Here is a 14,848-nt window from a genome sequence, read left to right as displayed (position 1 = left end):
ATATACATAGTTGTTCTCAGGAAAAACAGTCTGGAAAATTATATAACAAATTATTGAAAGTGTTTTCCTCTGGGGTGCTAGTTAAACCAGCAATTAATACAAACTTACATAGCTTATGCTGTTTCAAATTTTTACAAGTACATGGTACTTTCATTTTTTAAAAATGCTGGATAAAAGCAAAACTCAATGAAATGCATGGTAGAAATTCAAGACACTGAAAATAATCAAAATAATGTAGTAATGCTTTTCCCAGGTACCAGTGAAAGTTTCCAGAAGATATAGAAGAGAGTTGGCTGGATTGAGAGTCACAATTAGTGACAAACGCATGCTTTGACTTTGGAAACAAAATGGCGGTGAGCTGGTAAGCAGGCGGGAGGAAGATTTTGGTCCAGTCCTGTGAGTGCAAGTAGCTTGGATGGTGGTTTAGTTGCTAAGTCCAGTCCGACTCGCTTGCAACCCCCTGGACTGTAGCTCTCAAGGCTCCTCTGTCCATGGGATTTCCCAGGTGAGAGCCATTTCCTTTTCCAGGGGATCTTCCTGACTCAGGGATGGAACCTGTGTCTCTTGCATTGCTGGAATTCTTTATTCCTGAGACACCAGGGTAGCCTCAAGCTTGGGTACAGGATTCAAAAATCCAGCAGCCAGTACTGTGTGGCAACTGCTTTCCCAGGTAGTCAGACACATATTCAGCTCCTTCCAGACTATCAACACCAACATTTCTCTATTTATTTAGAAACAATACCTAATGTGCAACAACGTGACCAAGGAAAAAAGAAGTGGGGAATGATGCACTCCTTGGCAGGTATAATTCCTTCAAATAAGGCAGTATGAGGGTGGCCACAGAAACAGCCTGTGAGCAGGTACTTTTTATCGTCACATCTAGATAAAGAAGGATCAACTGCCTCAGATTTTCTAAGACATGCACTCTCTTCCTCATACACAACAGGGCAGGGGACTCAACAGTTGATCCAGTAGTGTCTGAAACAATGGAAGTTACGGAGACTAGAAACTGAGGAAGAGGCTGAACACAAACTGCGTTCTTAAGTTTATGTAATTTAAGGTCTGGTGGGAAGTTCCTACCACGATTCACAAGGACCACAAAAGGGACAGGGTTTCAACCTGGGCACAATGAACTAGTTGTTGCTCCAGAAATGGAACTCCTCTAAAACTTAGGGCTCCCAATGAGGGTAAGGTACATATATCACTGGATAAACACTAGTGCCTGACAAACTCTTTTTGTTCAAAACTGACAATTTAGAAAACAAATGATGACAGTCTTGGGGTTTATCAAAACGGACAAAGATAAAGCATGAAAACGCATAGCAAGAGTTACTTTATTAACAAGACAGCCCAGGCTGACACGTGTGGTACCCACTGCACCTCTGACCCCGACTCCCCTAGACTGGGTGCTTCCCGAAGGAAGAGAAAATGCCTCTCTCATTCTTGTCTCCCTGGCGTACCACCAACACGGAAACATACCGACTCAATTGTATGATTCTTAACACTTTCTTCCTCCAATGTTTGATTGATTCAAACTCTTGATTCAATGTTTTGAATCCAAAACAGCAGCATCAGTCTCCTTCACTGTCTCGAACATGCTGACAATTTGGTGATGGGGAGATGGGCATTTAGCCAGGGAGATGTGTTAATATACTCAGGAACTCTAATTTAGAGTTATTGTGAACAGAGGAAATCAGATATCCAATCCCTTTTTGTCAATAACGTGTGAAAAACCTTTTAGTTAGTGTAAGAGAACACATCACTGACTCCTCTTTTAACCTATCTCCAATGTTACTTCAGATATTTAAGAGAACTCACTTGCAGAAAAATCCCATGCTAACTTTTGCTCCAGAATCCTGGAGTGGTTATTAGCAGTGTAGCCTCTGAGCAGAGACGGTGTGAATTCAAGTGCTGACTGACACTTAATAATTGTATGCATTTAGGCAAGTCAGCTTGTCAAGTCTCAGTTTTCTTATCAGGAAAATGGGTTACCTGAAACTAAAATACATATTAGTTACTCAGTCTGTCTGACTCTTTGTGACCCCATGACTGTAGCACAACAGGCTCCTCTGTCCATGGAATTCTCCAGGCAAGAATACTGAAGTGGGTAGCCATTCCCTTCTCTGGGAGATCTTCCTGACCCAGGGATCAAACCTGGATTTTCTGCATTTCAGGCAGATTCTTTACCATCTGAGCCACCAGAGAAGTTCAAAATACAAGTTAAGTACTTACTTAGTATGGTACTTGGTGCATGGACAGTCCTAAATATCTGTTATATTGATACATCTGCTTTGACTCTTCACTTCCAATCATGCCTCAGCTCAACATAGGGCAAATAAATAAAAACAGTTGAAATTATATATTTATTTATTCTTTATTAATACTGAACTAGGCAGATCTGTATCTCTCAGTTGTTAGCAAATAACATACAAAAATTTGTACATATATACAAATATATACAAGTATTTGTATAAAACTGAATACTCATGATTTTAAATTTGACAAATATCATCAGGTAAAAAGCAGACTATCATACTGAGTTAATTTTTCTCTCAATGTTCAACCTGAAATAGAAGTATATTTTACATAAGATCCTAACAAAAAGGTTAATACAAGTAAGCCACGAACACTGCAAATTTAACCGCTTGATTAGATTGAGAAGGAATGGAATAACTTCTAGTATCATGTAGAGAAATAAGCAATCAAAGCACATGATTCTGAAAAAATGGAGTTATCCTCAATGGGTCATAATCAGCACCTGAGGAAAGCAATTCCACTACTTTCACTTAAAGCGAATCACTCTTTCAAGCACACTGTAGCTCACGCAGAAAAGCACTTCTTCCAGGAGTACTTGTTTAAGCAGATCCCTTTGTACAAAAATGAAACAAATCAAATCCTTGCATTCAGTAAAAGTTGAAGGTTTAAGGTGAGGACATTTCCTAAGCCCATAGGCTTGCTAAAATCATCCACATGGCTGATGTAATGCTGATGCTTTTTCTTCAGAAAAAGCAGTTCAACCGGGATGGTAGATGGCAGAGAAATCAGTGGGTGACACATGGGAATACCAACAGGGGGAGCATTTTTAGGGTGCCTGTGCTCAGCAGCTCAGTCGGTTCCAACTCTTTGTGACCCCATGGACTGCAGTCCCCCAAGCTCCTTTGTCTACAAAATTTTGCAGGCAAGAATACTGGAGTGGGTTGCCATTTCCTACTCCAACTGTTAGGTCAGGGTAGCAAAATAGCTTCTCTGAAAGGAGAAGAGTCAAGAGTAAGTGAAAACACAGTCCTTATTTATTTGATGTCTCTCTTTTATACCCCTCACAGCTATCATATTGGAGATTCTGAGCAACAGGAACATTTTGAACTTACAAGAGGGCATTAAGATAACACAATGCCTATTGGTCAAAAAAAGCAAACAAACAAACAAAAAAAACTGGCTAAAATGGAAAATAAACCACAGAATTAGATGTTTCATGTGTTTTATAGCAATCTCATAGAAAATGGTAATGTTTTCTAAAATTACAATATTTCATATGCTCTAAGCTGAATGTCAAAATTAGATAACATCATCTGCAATTGTAGTATCAAAAATCCGATAGCATATCTGCTGCTCCTTTCCACTTGTGACATTATATGACCTGATGAAGAATTCCAGCCACGGATATGCATCTACAAATCAAAAAAAGAACTGATATTGAATCATTCAAACTAAACAAATAACTCTGAAAGATGTACCTAAGCATAACACTTAACTAGTAAAATGAACATATTTAATTTAGCTTGAGAAGTAAATAAATGCACTCACCAAATTTAACATCATCTGTTCTTTCAAATACACGGTGGCTTCATGTTACTGTTTTGCAGCAATTCTGACTAATTTGAATTTTTCCCAAATAACAAGAAAAAGTAACAATGTAGGGTTTTCAAAATATTTGATATCACAGGTAGGAATCTAAATCATTCCCAACTTTTTTAAATTTTATTTTTTGGCTGTGTTGGGTCTTTGCTGCTACTTGGGCTTTCTTCTCTAGTTAGAGTGGGAGCTACTCTTCTTTGCAGTGCATGGGCTTCTCATTATGGTGGCTTCTCTTGTTGCAGAGCACAGGCTCTAGAGCACGCGGGCTTCAGCAGTTGAGCCACAGAAGCCTCTAAAGTGCAGGCTCAGTGGTTACAAGCACACAGGCTTAGCTGCCTCGCGGCATGCGGGATCTTCCTGAGCTGGGGACTGAACACGTGTCTCCTGCATTGGAAGGCAGATTCTCAGCCACTGGACCACCAGGGAAGTCCCTGGTGGGGACTTTTCTTTTTTCTTTTTTTTTTTCTGCTGAGTGCTTACTGATCTCCCCTGTTTTGTTTTTCTTGGTTGACTGTGAAGAAAACCAGCTCCCCTTTACATCTGTCTAGCTGAAAGCCCTGTCAGGTACCAGGTACTCTATCCAGGCAATACGGCAGCCACAGGTGCCATTTCCAAGCTTTGGTCATGACCACAGTGAATCTATATATAGCTTCTAGAATAGTCTGGTAACATTTCTTCAAGTTTGAATTGGAAAGACACTTAGTATTATCCTAACTATTGGCAAGGGTCAAGCAAGACAGGCTTCTCCCACGCTGTCGGTAGAACCATGAATAGGGAAAATGCTCTTGAAAAGCCATCTGGCGGTATGTATCAAAAGCCTATCACATCTATGGTTTTTGACATGAGTGTTTTATTTTCAAATATCTATCCAAAAGAATCCAAACAGCCAATAAATATGAAAACTGACATCAAATAAAAGTATGTAAGTTAGACTTAGTTATGGATGTACAAAAACTCTCTCTTTGGAATTGTTATAAAATGCAGACTGACCAGGGGAAAATAAAACCTGATTTAAGACAAACTATAAAAGTTAAACTGACAACAGCTAAATTTGCTGCTGGTAGAATCTGTTACTGATGAAAAATTGTTAGAAGAAGTCAAATTGCTTTAAAATGATTTAGATCTGCACATTTAAGGCAAAGAGAAATAACAGCCACAAAAGGAAGTAGGTGTAATCAATGGAATCTGACTTGAAGACTGGCTGGTGAATCAAATATTACACAGAAAACAACAAAAGCTAGCAAAATATTTACTAAAATAAAAACTTATAAAATCTGAAATTAGTTAATATTGAATAAACAATTCATCAGTGAACTGGGTAAGTGAGTTTTTTATAGGAAATGTTTGTCAAAATTTCGTCCCTGTTGGCTTAATTTCAACTGTTTGCATGCACAAGCAGCTTATCAAATGTGTTTGCAATCGAAACTGCCTCCCCCTGATACATTTCAAAATATATAAAAAATCTTTTTTTCATTTCAGGAATTACGATTCATACCTGTCTTATCCTTGCCACAGCCTTCATCAGTAGGTAGGTCATACAGTCTCATCAATCACTACTTTATAAATTTATTTGGATTCAGATTTCAAAACTTTTTAACCTCTAAAAGTCCAGAGATTAGCCATAAGCTAAGTATTATTTCAAGAAAAAGAATGAACGGCATTAACAAATATTACTGCCTACCAATTTTTGCTCCTGGAGGACAAAACATATCCATGATCATTTCCATACTGTGCTGAAGATTATCATTGTTTAAGACTTCTGATGCTGGAATCTGGAAGAAATTTTCCTTAAGAAAAACATGAAGAAACAAGGAAATGATCAGAAATTATAATCAATGTGAAAGTATTTGAATATTATCTAATTAAAATCATCTATACTATTTTACTCTATTTATATTGGAGAATTCGTAAACTGGAGTGCTAAACTCTAAAATCTAATTCATTACTTTAATCTAAAGACAGCTTTGAGATACATATAAAATCAAGTTAAATTGTTTTGACAAATGATAAAAGTAATGAGCAGAACACAGTGAAGTTTTCTATTCTCTTGACAGCACATAGACTAAGCACCTACAATGTCTAAGTGTCAAGTTTAAAAGAGTATAATATATACTATATATTTATTTAACTTTTTTCTCCTCTACTATTTGTAAGATCCAGGAGGGAAAGGAGTTTGCTTGCTTCACTCATTGCCACATTCCTGTCACAAAGAATAGCACTTGGCATAGCACAGGTGCTCATTAAATATTTAACAAATGGATAAACTGCTTAGGCAGAAGAAAAGCTGTCCTCCTCTTTATCCCAGATTTTTCTCAATGTGTGTTGTAAAAAATTTAACCTCATTGGCCTTTGCTCTCAGTTTCTGAGAGGTAATCTCTAAAACCTTGGGACATCATGCCTCACAGGCGTGTCTGCATTTGCCTGGGGAACTTGGGTCACTCTAACATTGTGATTTAGGGTAGAAAGTTTGGAGCATGTGGTTTTAACTTGACCATTGGAGGGGCTGAAGACTGAGATAAGTCACATGGGCAGCCAATGACTACCTGATGAAGCGCCAATAAAAACTGGATACTACGGCTCCTTTGGGCTTCCCTGGTTGGCAACACCTCATGTGTACTGCTACATGTCATTACCAGGAAAGTAACACTGTCCACGACTCCACAGGAAGAGAACAAATGGGAGCTCCACATTTGAAACTTTCCTGGATTCATTTATGCACCTCTTCCCTTGATGATTTTAACCTATACCCTTTAGCCATAATAAATTGTTAACAGTGAGCATAATGGCACACAGTAAGTTCTGTGAATCTTTCTAGTAAAAGAGTGGTCATGGAGACCTTTGTACTTTTGATTGATGTCAGAGGTAAAGGTCTTGGTCTCGGGAACCCCTCAACTTCAAATTGTTAGAAATAAAGGTGGTCTTGTGGATAGCTACCAAGCTTCACATAATACAAAGGATCTCCCCATAAAAGTAATTTCATTCTTTCTAATATGAAATGTTGGAGACTTAAAAAGCCCAGTGAAATGCTAATAGATATTGCCTGAGGGTATGGCCACACCTCTGCCTTTCTTGGAGTAGAACTTCAGCATGGTATGGAGGAGTCTTTCCTTAAATTCTTATTTTTCAATTTCTCACTATTCATATATTAAGATTATAGTGTCAAATCAAGAGAGTAAATACATACATAATTTAAGATTTATGTGCTTGTGTTTTATTTATTCTTCTGAGTTGCCTTAAATGTTCTCCGTAATAAGGTAGGCATGAATAAATATATTAAAATTCAAAAAAGTACTATTTTAGAAATATCTTCACTATCTCTGTTACTTACAGAATCCATGAGGTAAGCTTCCAATACTCCCGTTCCATCGTCAAGAGTAAATGTCATCACAAACACTTGTTGGAGGGGAACAATGCCCAGTGCTAATGAAGGAAAAAAGTTGAAACCATATGAATCTAAGTCTTTTTTCTTTGACCACACTGTGCTCCCTCCAGTAAAAGCATGGAGTCTCACAACCACTGGACCACCATGAAGTCCCACTACGCCTTTTAATAAAAGTAAAGAAAAAAGTTGTTTTGGGATATTATGTTCCTGTTAATCTTGTTTACTAAAATAAATCAAGAGAAAAAAAAAAAAAACAAAAGGTACTCCTTTTTGTTCCTGAATACTAATATGTTAAGCTCATTTCAGAAGGGTAATTTTGGAATATTACACTATACCTGTATAGAGACAATGACTCAAGAGCAATGGTATCTTTTTTTGTTAATTTTATTTTCAAAAATTTATGTTTTGGCTGCACTGGGTCTTCCTTGCTGCATGAGAGCTTTTCCCAGTTGTGAGTGGCAAGCAGGGGATACTCTCCATTGCACTGCAGGGGCTTCTCACTGTGGTGGCTTCTCTTGTTGCGGAGCACAGGCTCTAGAGTACGGGCTCAGTAACTGGGGTGAAGGGCTTAGCTGCTCTGCAGCACGTGGGATCTTCCCAGACGAGGGATGGAACCCATGTCCTTGTATTGGCAGGTGGACTCGTAACCACTGGACCATCAGAGAAGTCCCAGTATATTTTTAAAAAACTAAATATTGATATAGCATTATCTTTAAAATGAGTCGATGTTCATAGAAAATATAAAAATGAATTCAAGAAAGGCAATTCAATGAATGCTACCTTATGAGAGAGAAAATTTAAATGCCAGAATGTTCTTACAAAAAACAGCATACAGTTCAATGGTTAGGATTTGTAACCTGTCTCTATCCTTTGGATTTTAAGCACAGAGATCACTTATTTTTTAAAGGATAGCATCTGGTTGAATGATGCCAGAATCTGAGATTTCATAATTTGGTTAAGATGAGGAAAAAGGAAGAAATTAAAGTGATACTAAATCATATGAAAATGTATAGGTTAAAATGAATATCTTACTTTGTGTCTATAAATGAAAGACATTCAAAATGCTTATATAATGGAATATTGTCTTCCATCTGTGGGATTCATATTCAAATATGACTAATAAAGGGGGCAAGTAAGAAAAATAAATTAGGGCATAGAGACATGAGAGAAATTGTTAATATAGAGGAACTGATTTTAAAGATTCAAAAGTCCTCAATAGACTGTGGGCTAAAACCAAGAAGGATGAACATAAAACCTACTCTAAGGGACCAATAAGCAAACCAAGAACTATGTTCAGTACAGGATGACGAGGCCAAGCGTGAAGTACACAGCAAGAAACTCATGCAAAAGTTAACCTGGACTTTAACTGGACCACAAACAAAATAGAAGTTAGTAGTATCATATAGCTAGATTAAAAGAGAAAGAAAACAAAACCAAGAATACAAACCAATATCTACACAATAAAATTTTCAGGCAAGCAGGAGCACTGTCCAATTTTAGGGAATAAAGGTTTTCTCCATATTCCAAATTGGCCAACATCTGCAGCCCTATTTCTAGCTTTGAGTACCAAACTTTGAGAAGAACATGGGTAAAATGGAATGCTTATTGAAGAGGAGAAATAAAGCAGTAAGAAACATGGGAAAGTATCAAAGGAAGTGTGGGCACCTGCTTGGAGAAATAAGGACTTAATGAATACTTGACAGATTACCTTCAAATGCAGTCTACTGATTTTATAGAAGAGGGAACACGTGGACTCTAATTCTATTAATAGTAGGCAAAATGTGGCCCATGTTAAAATTGCAAGTAAGCAGATTTTGCCCCACTGTTAAGTACTGCCTCTAATAAGTAAGAGATTTGTTACCTTACAATGTAAATCCTGTGGACAGAGGAGCCTGATGGGCTGCTGTCCGTGGAGTTGCACAGAGTTGTACATGACTGAAGTGACTTAGCAATGTAAACGGGTCCCCAGTCGCTGGGGAGTTTTAAGCCAAGGTTGGATGACCATAGTTAATGATGTGATATAAAAAGACTCTTAGTATTCCAGCTAAAGACTTGTATTGGGTAAAAAGTTGTAATAGCTAGCTCTAAAATTCTTTTCAAACCCAAGATACCATAAACTGCAGAGATTTTTCACAAGTTGTATTTATGATTAATGCTAAATTACTGAAAATTAAAATGTAGTAACTAAAAAATACTGGCAGATTCTTAAAAGTACATTTTCAGGTTTTTTAAATATTTAAATTTTTATTATGATCACTGTGAATGGTTCTGCTTACGAAAAACTAAACTTTAGCATAACCTTTATTCTGATTTTAAAATATCCACAAATACTGAAATATGAGTGAGACTATCCTATACAAAGACAGTTACAATTATAGGACATAGAAATTTAGCTAACCTTCTGCCACAGAAGAAGGAATCCACGATGTTTTATTAACCAGGGAATTTAGATTTTTTATTGGTCTCAAACTAGAGCAGTGTTTACATCTGAAATCAATAAAAGAAAAAATAATTTATTATAAGTAATTATTATAACTCATTTAATTATTATAAATCTTTGCTGTGCAAGCACACACAATTTAAAAAGTATATTATTAAACAAAAGAGCACTGCAATTTCTGTACTTTAATGTGCATATTACAAAAATTATTAAAAAAATAAACTTCTTACAATACAAGCAATCAAAAAAGATAGTACAGTCAGAATATACATTGCTAAGCTGACAATGAGAAAGGTTCCAGGTGCAGGATGTTAATTAATTTGGCTAATTTCCTTATTTGGTAAAGTGAAAAACTCTAAAGACTCTTTCGATTTATGGCTCTGAGAATAATATGTAATACCTAAGACCTTAAATTTATAAATATAGCCAATAGGAGATAGCATATTCAAAAGCAGAGACATTACTTTGCCAACTAAGGTCCATCTAGTCAGGGCTATGGTTTTTCCAGTGGTCATGTATGGATGTGAGAGTTGGACTGTTAAGAAGGCTGAGCGCCGAAGAATTGATGCTTTTGAACTGTGGTGTTGGAGAAGACTCTTGAGAGTCCCTTGGACTGCAAGGAGCCCTGGGATTTCTTTGGAAGGAATGATGCTAAAGCTGAAACTCCAGTACTTTGGCCACCTCATGTGAAGAGTTGATTCATTGGAAAAGACTCTGATGCTAGGAGGGATTGGGGGCAGGAGGAGAAGGGGACGACAGAGGATGAGATGGCTGAATGGCATCACTGACTCCATGGACATGCATTTGAGTGAACTCCAGGAGTTGGTGACGGACAGGGAGGCCTGGCGTACTGCAATTCATGGTGTCACAAAAAGTTGGACACGACTGAGCGACTGAACTGACCTGAACTGAACTGAACTGACTTTTTATTATACATATTAATATTCAGGAGATGTTGATAAGAAAATACACTTGGATAAAAATATAAAATTAACATTTAAAAGGTTCATGCAGAATACTTTTCATTTGCAATCTAGGGAGGAACAGAGGATAACTATATTAAATATTATCTCCTTTCACTCTTCAAATACACTGAAGTGTTTTCTTTAACAGAAAAAGCTAACTGGGTGAGTTACCTTTAAAAATGGCTCTAATACTAAACTTTAGACATTGATAAAGTAAGTATACAAATTAAAAATTAGAGTAACAAGCATAAATAAGAGAATTCATTACTTCCAAAGTAATGAAAGAGGAAAAAGGAGAAAAATAAGAACATTTTAATAAATTAATCCAATAGATGACTGGAGAAAAAAAATAAAGTAATAACAAAAAAGGGTGAGAAGGGAAACAACAATACTATGGTAAGCGTGGAGAAGGAAATGGCAACCCACTCCAGTATTCTTGCCTGGAGAATCTCATGGACAGAGGAGCCTGGCGGGCTACAATCCATAGAGTCACAAGAGTTGGACATGACTTAGCAACTAAACCACTGCCACCACCACCAAGTGTGAAACAACATGAAATATAGTGTAGAAATAAAACCTAGATGTTTCAGTAATTAACTTATTTTAAAATCATCTACAAAAAACAACTAAAATCTATTGGTATTTATTTATGAGACCTACTAAAATATAATAACAAAGAAATATAAAAGCAATGGGATGAGAATAAGGTACAATATGCAATTACCAACCAAAAATGCTGATACAGTTATAAGAATATGAAAAAAAAATAAACATTACAGCAAAAAATCATGATTATAGATGAAGTTATTACATAAGGATATATAGTACACTGAATTCACCAAGAAGATGAAATGCTGAACCTGAATGAATAAGCAAAAAAGACTCAAAACTTATAAAGTACACATTGACAGAATAAAACGCCACAAACCCACAATCACAGAGGACATTAACCACAGCCTCTAAGAAGGTACTATATAGTTAAAATCACAAAGGAAAGAAGGTTTGGATACAACTAATAAACTTGTCTAATGGACATAACTAAACACTACTAAACATTAAACACAACTGTTAGAAAATACACATTCTTTTAAAAATCTATGTAGTATGTACAAATTATGAACAAACATATTCCTTGATAAAGCAAAGATGAATCATTATGAAATACATCAAGTTATTTGGTTAAAAAGTAATTAACTAAAATATAAATAAGAATGTAGCACATAAAATGAGTGTGTAAAAAATTTTAAACATACAGTGAAATAATTCATGGGCCAAAGAAATCATAATGGAAATTGTGAAACATTTAGAAATGACAAGAAAAATAGTATCTATCAAACCTTCGGTTAAAGCTATGGCTATTTTCTCAGGGGAAACTTATAGACTTCAATATAAATATTTAAACGTATACTAAAAAACAATGAATTAAGTGAGGCAAACATTCAATTTAAAACATTACATAAATGGAGTACTAACCTACAGAAAGTAAAGGAAAAAAGTAAAGAACAATAATAAACAAAATACAGACCATCAACAAAAACAAAAGCTAGTTGCTTTGGCAAAAAAGGCCAAGGGTTAAAAAGTTGCAAATAATATAAAGTGAATTCAAGAAGAGACAAAAAGAAGACTTAAGTACTATGAATAATTTTATGTCAATAAATTTAAACCTGAAAAACAAATGAAATACTATTCTAGAAAACTTTCATTACTAAAATAGATTCAAGGACAAACAAATTCTTAAGAGATGTGCAACTGCTAAAAAACTGAAGCAGTAGTTTCAGTTCTATTAAAAAAGTATCATATCCAGAAATCTAAGTAAAGTTTTATAAAAACTTTAAGGTCTTGTCAAACATTTTGGTAAATATGACTATATTAATATTGGAAAAATCTGTAAAATAAAAATAACCATAGAGTTAAAAAAGTATAGGGCGGACTAGAAGTTTCATGAGATGCATGTAACTGCATACAAAAGCTTGCAAAAATTTTTCTACATCTCTTTGTAGAATTATTACAATCAGCTAAACACACACAGGACTTCCCTGATGACTCAGACAGTACAGAATCCGCCTGCAATGCAGGAGACATGGGTTCGATCCCTGGATTGGGAAGATCCCTTGGAGGAGGGCATGGCAACCCACTCTAGTATTCTTGCCTGGAGAATCCCTATGGACAGAGGAGTCTGGCAGGCTACAGTCCATGGGGGTCACAGAGTTAAACACAATTGAGTGAGTAAGCATATGGCACAAACACACACAAGAACCACAACAGGGACCAATAATTCAATAGGAAAAACAAGTGAAAAATGTGTATATGGAATTCACAGAAGAGAAAACCTAAATAGCCAATAAACATGAGAGATGTTTAAACTCACAAAGACAACAGCTACTACTTGATGCTCATCAGTCTATCAAAATCACAAGTCAGACTAATACCAAGAGCTAAGTGTCAAAGAGAATCCGAGGTAAACAAATTTTTACACATTGCTGATTCAACCATATGGCAATCCACTCCAGTATTCTTGCCTGGAGAATTCCATAGACAGAGGAATCTGGAGGGCTGTAGTCCATAGAGTCGCAAATGGTCAGCCACAACTGAAACAACTTAGCACGCACACATGCACGACTGGACCATAATCACTGGAAAAACAATCTGGCATTTTCCAATAAAGCAGAAAATATTCTATAACCCAAGGCTTCACAAAGCAGAACCCTTTGACTGTTTGATCAGGTGGAAACACAGATATTACCTACACTGCCTCTTTCCAAACCTAGTAAGTAGCTCCTAATGTATTTTGATATCTTTTACCTTCTCACTGGCAACTCATTTATAACTCTGTGGCACAGAAATTCTGGAATTCAATTACTTACCTTTTACTAGGATGCAGCTCTGAACTTTCTCTGTAACAAGCATCTAAATTTTTAGAAAGCAAATGAATATTAGCCTTTGCTGCTGCTGCTAAGTCACTTCAGTCATGTCCGACTCTGTGCGACCCCATCCCTGGGATTCTCCAGGCAAGAACACTGGAGTGGGTTGCCATTTCCTTCTCCAATGCATGAAAGTGAAAAGTGAAAGTGAAGTCGCTCAGTTGTGTCCGACCCTCAGCGACCCCATGGACTGCAGCCTACCAGGATCCTCCGTCCATAGGATTTTCTAGGCAAGAGTACTGGAGTGGGGTGCCATTGCCTTTAGGGCAGCCTTAAACCTAGCAGAGTACAGACACTCAATACTCATGCTATTCAAAGAAGAGACATATACCAAAAAAATCTATCACCTATAAACTGATACTCAATCACTGTCCACTGAATATAGTAACAACTGGGATAAAATAATAAACAAATAAATAAAATTAAAACTTCCCATGATTGAAAACATACCCATAGTGATGTATTTTTCCTTGTATAAGAAATGGAGCTGAAAGGTCAAGGACTTCCAGGTCTTCATGGCCAGATCTTACAGGAATTACACTATGAAACTTGTCTGAGAGTTTGCAGATTTCACTGAGTGTACCTCCTATTAAAAGGGAACAAATAACCCTTCAAATAGTACAAATATAAAGTAGACAAACTGGGGTATTAACTGTGCAACACCTTAAAGGCAGTAAAATACTAAAAGGATTGACAGAAAAAGACAACAAATGCCATGAATTTAACACACTTATAAATTTATTGTTAAAAATAGCAATTTGTAAACTTAGGATCCTATTCATTGATTAAAGAAACCACTGAGAAAAAATGCTCAGATATGAGCAAATAAAAGGTTTGTGAAATATGAACCATCATCTTTTAAAATTTATACAAATTGCTCTTTATGCCTGGAACACTTTGGTTCAAATGACCTAAAAAGAGGTAAATTTGAGAATGAAAAAAATGATGGGATTCCCATTAAGTTTTCTATATACTACTAATGTCTAGGCAAATTTAGTCTTGAGTTTGAAATGAATCTTTTCAGTTTTCAGTTCAGTTCAGTCCCTCAGTTGTGTCTGACTCTTTGCGACCCCATAGACTGCAGCACGCCAGGCCTCCCTGTCCATCACCAACTCCAGGAGTTCACTCAAACTCATGTCCACTGAGTTGGTGATGCCATCCAACCATCTTATCCTCTGTTGTCCCCTTCTCCTCCTGCCCTCAATCTTTCCCAGCATCAGGGTCTTTTCAAATGAGTCAGCTCTTCGCATCAGGTGAGCAAAGTATTGGAGTTTCAGTTTCAGCA

General features: G+C 36.5%; 1 protein-coding gene across 3 annotated transcripts in view; it reads right to left on the bottom strand.

Moving 5' to 3' along the window:
* Positions 1 to 2,366: 2,366 nt before the first annotated feature.
* POT1 (protection of telomeres 1) overlaps positions 2,367 to 14,848 on the bottom strand; it is a 99,401-nt gene continuing 86,919 nt past the window's right edge. For all 3 annotated transcript variants that reach the window (XM_010831729.1, XM_010831730.1, XM_010831731.1), the window contains 5 exons: positions 14,014 to 14,149; positions 9,636 to 9,724; positions 7,184 to 7,275; positions 5,537 to 5,642; positions 2,367 to 3,668 (listed from right to left, as the gene is read on the bottom strand). In XM_010831729.1, coding sequence (XP_010830031.1) covers positions 3,556 to 3,668; positions 5,537 to 5,642; positions 7,184 to 7,275; positions 9,636 to 9,724; positions 14,014 to 14,149 — 536 coding nt within the window. In that variant the 3' untranslated portion in view covers positions 2,367 to 3,555. The remainder of the gene's footprint in view (positions 3,669 to 5,536; positions 5,643 to 7,183; positions 7,276 to 9,635; positions 9,725 to 14,013; positions 14,150 to 14,848) is intronic.

The sequence above is a fragment of the Bison bison genome, unplaced genomic scaffold, assembly GCF_000754665.1.
Source record: "Bison bison bison isolate TAMUID 2011002044 unplaced genomic scaffold, Bison_UMD1.0 scf7180017864530, whole genome shotgun sequence".
Taxonomy (NCBI): Eukaryota; Metazoa; Chordata; class Mammalia; order Artiodactyla; family Bovidae; genus Bison; species Bison bison.
The sequence above is the reverse complement of the archived record's forward strand: the minus strand, read 5'-3'. Positions and strand labels throughout refer to the sequence as shown.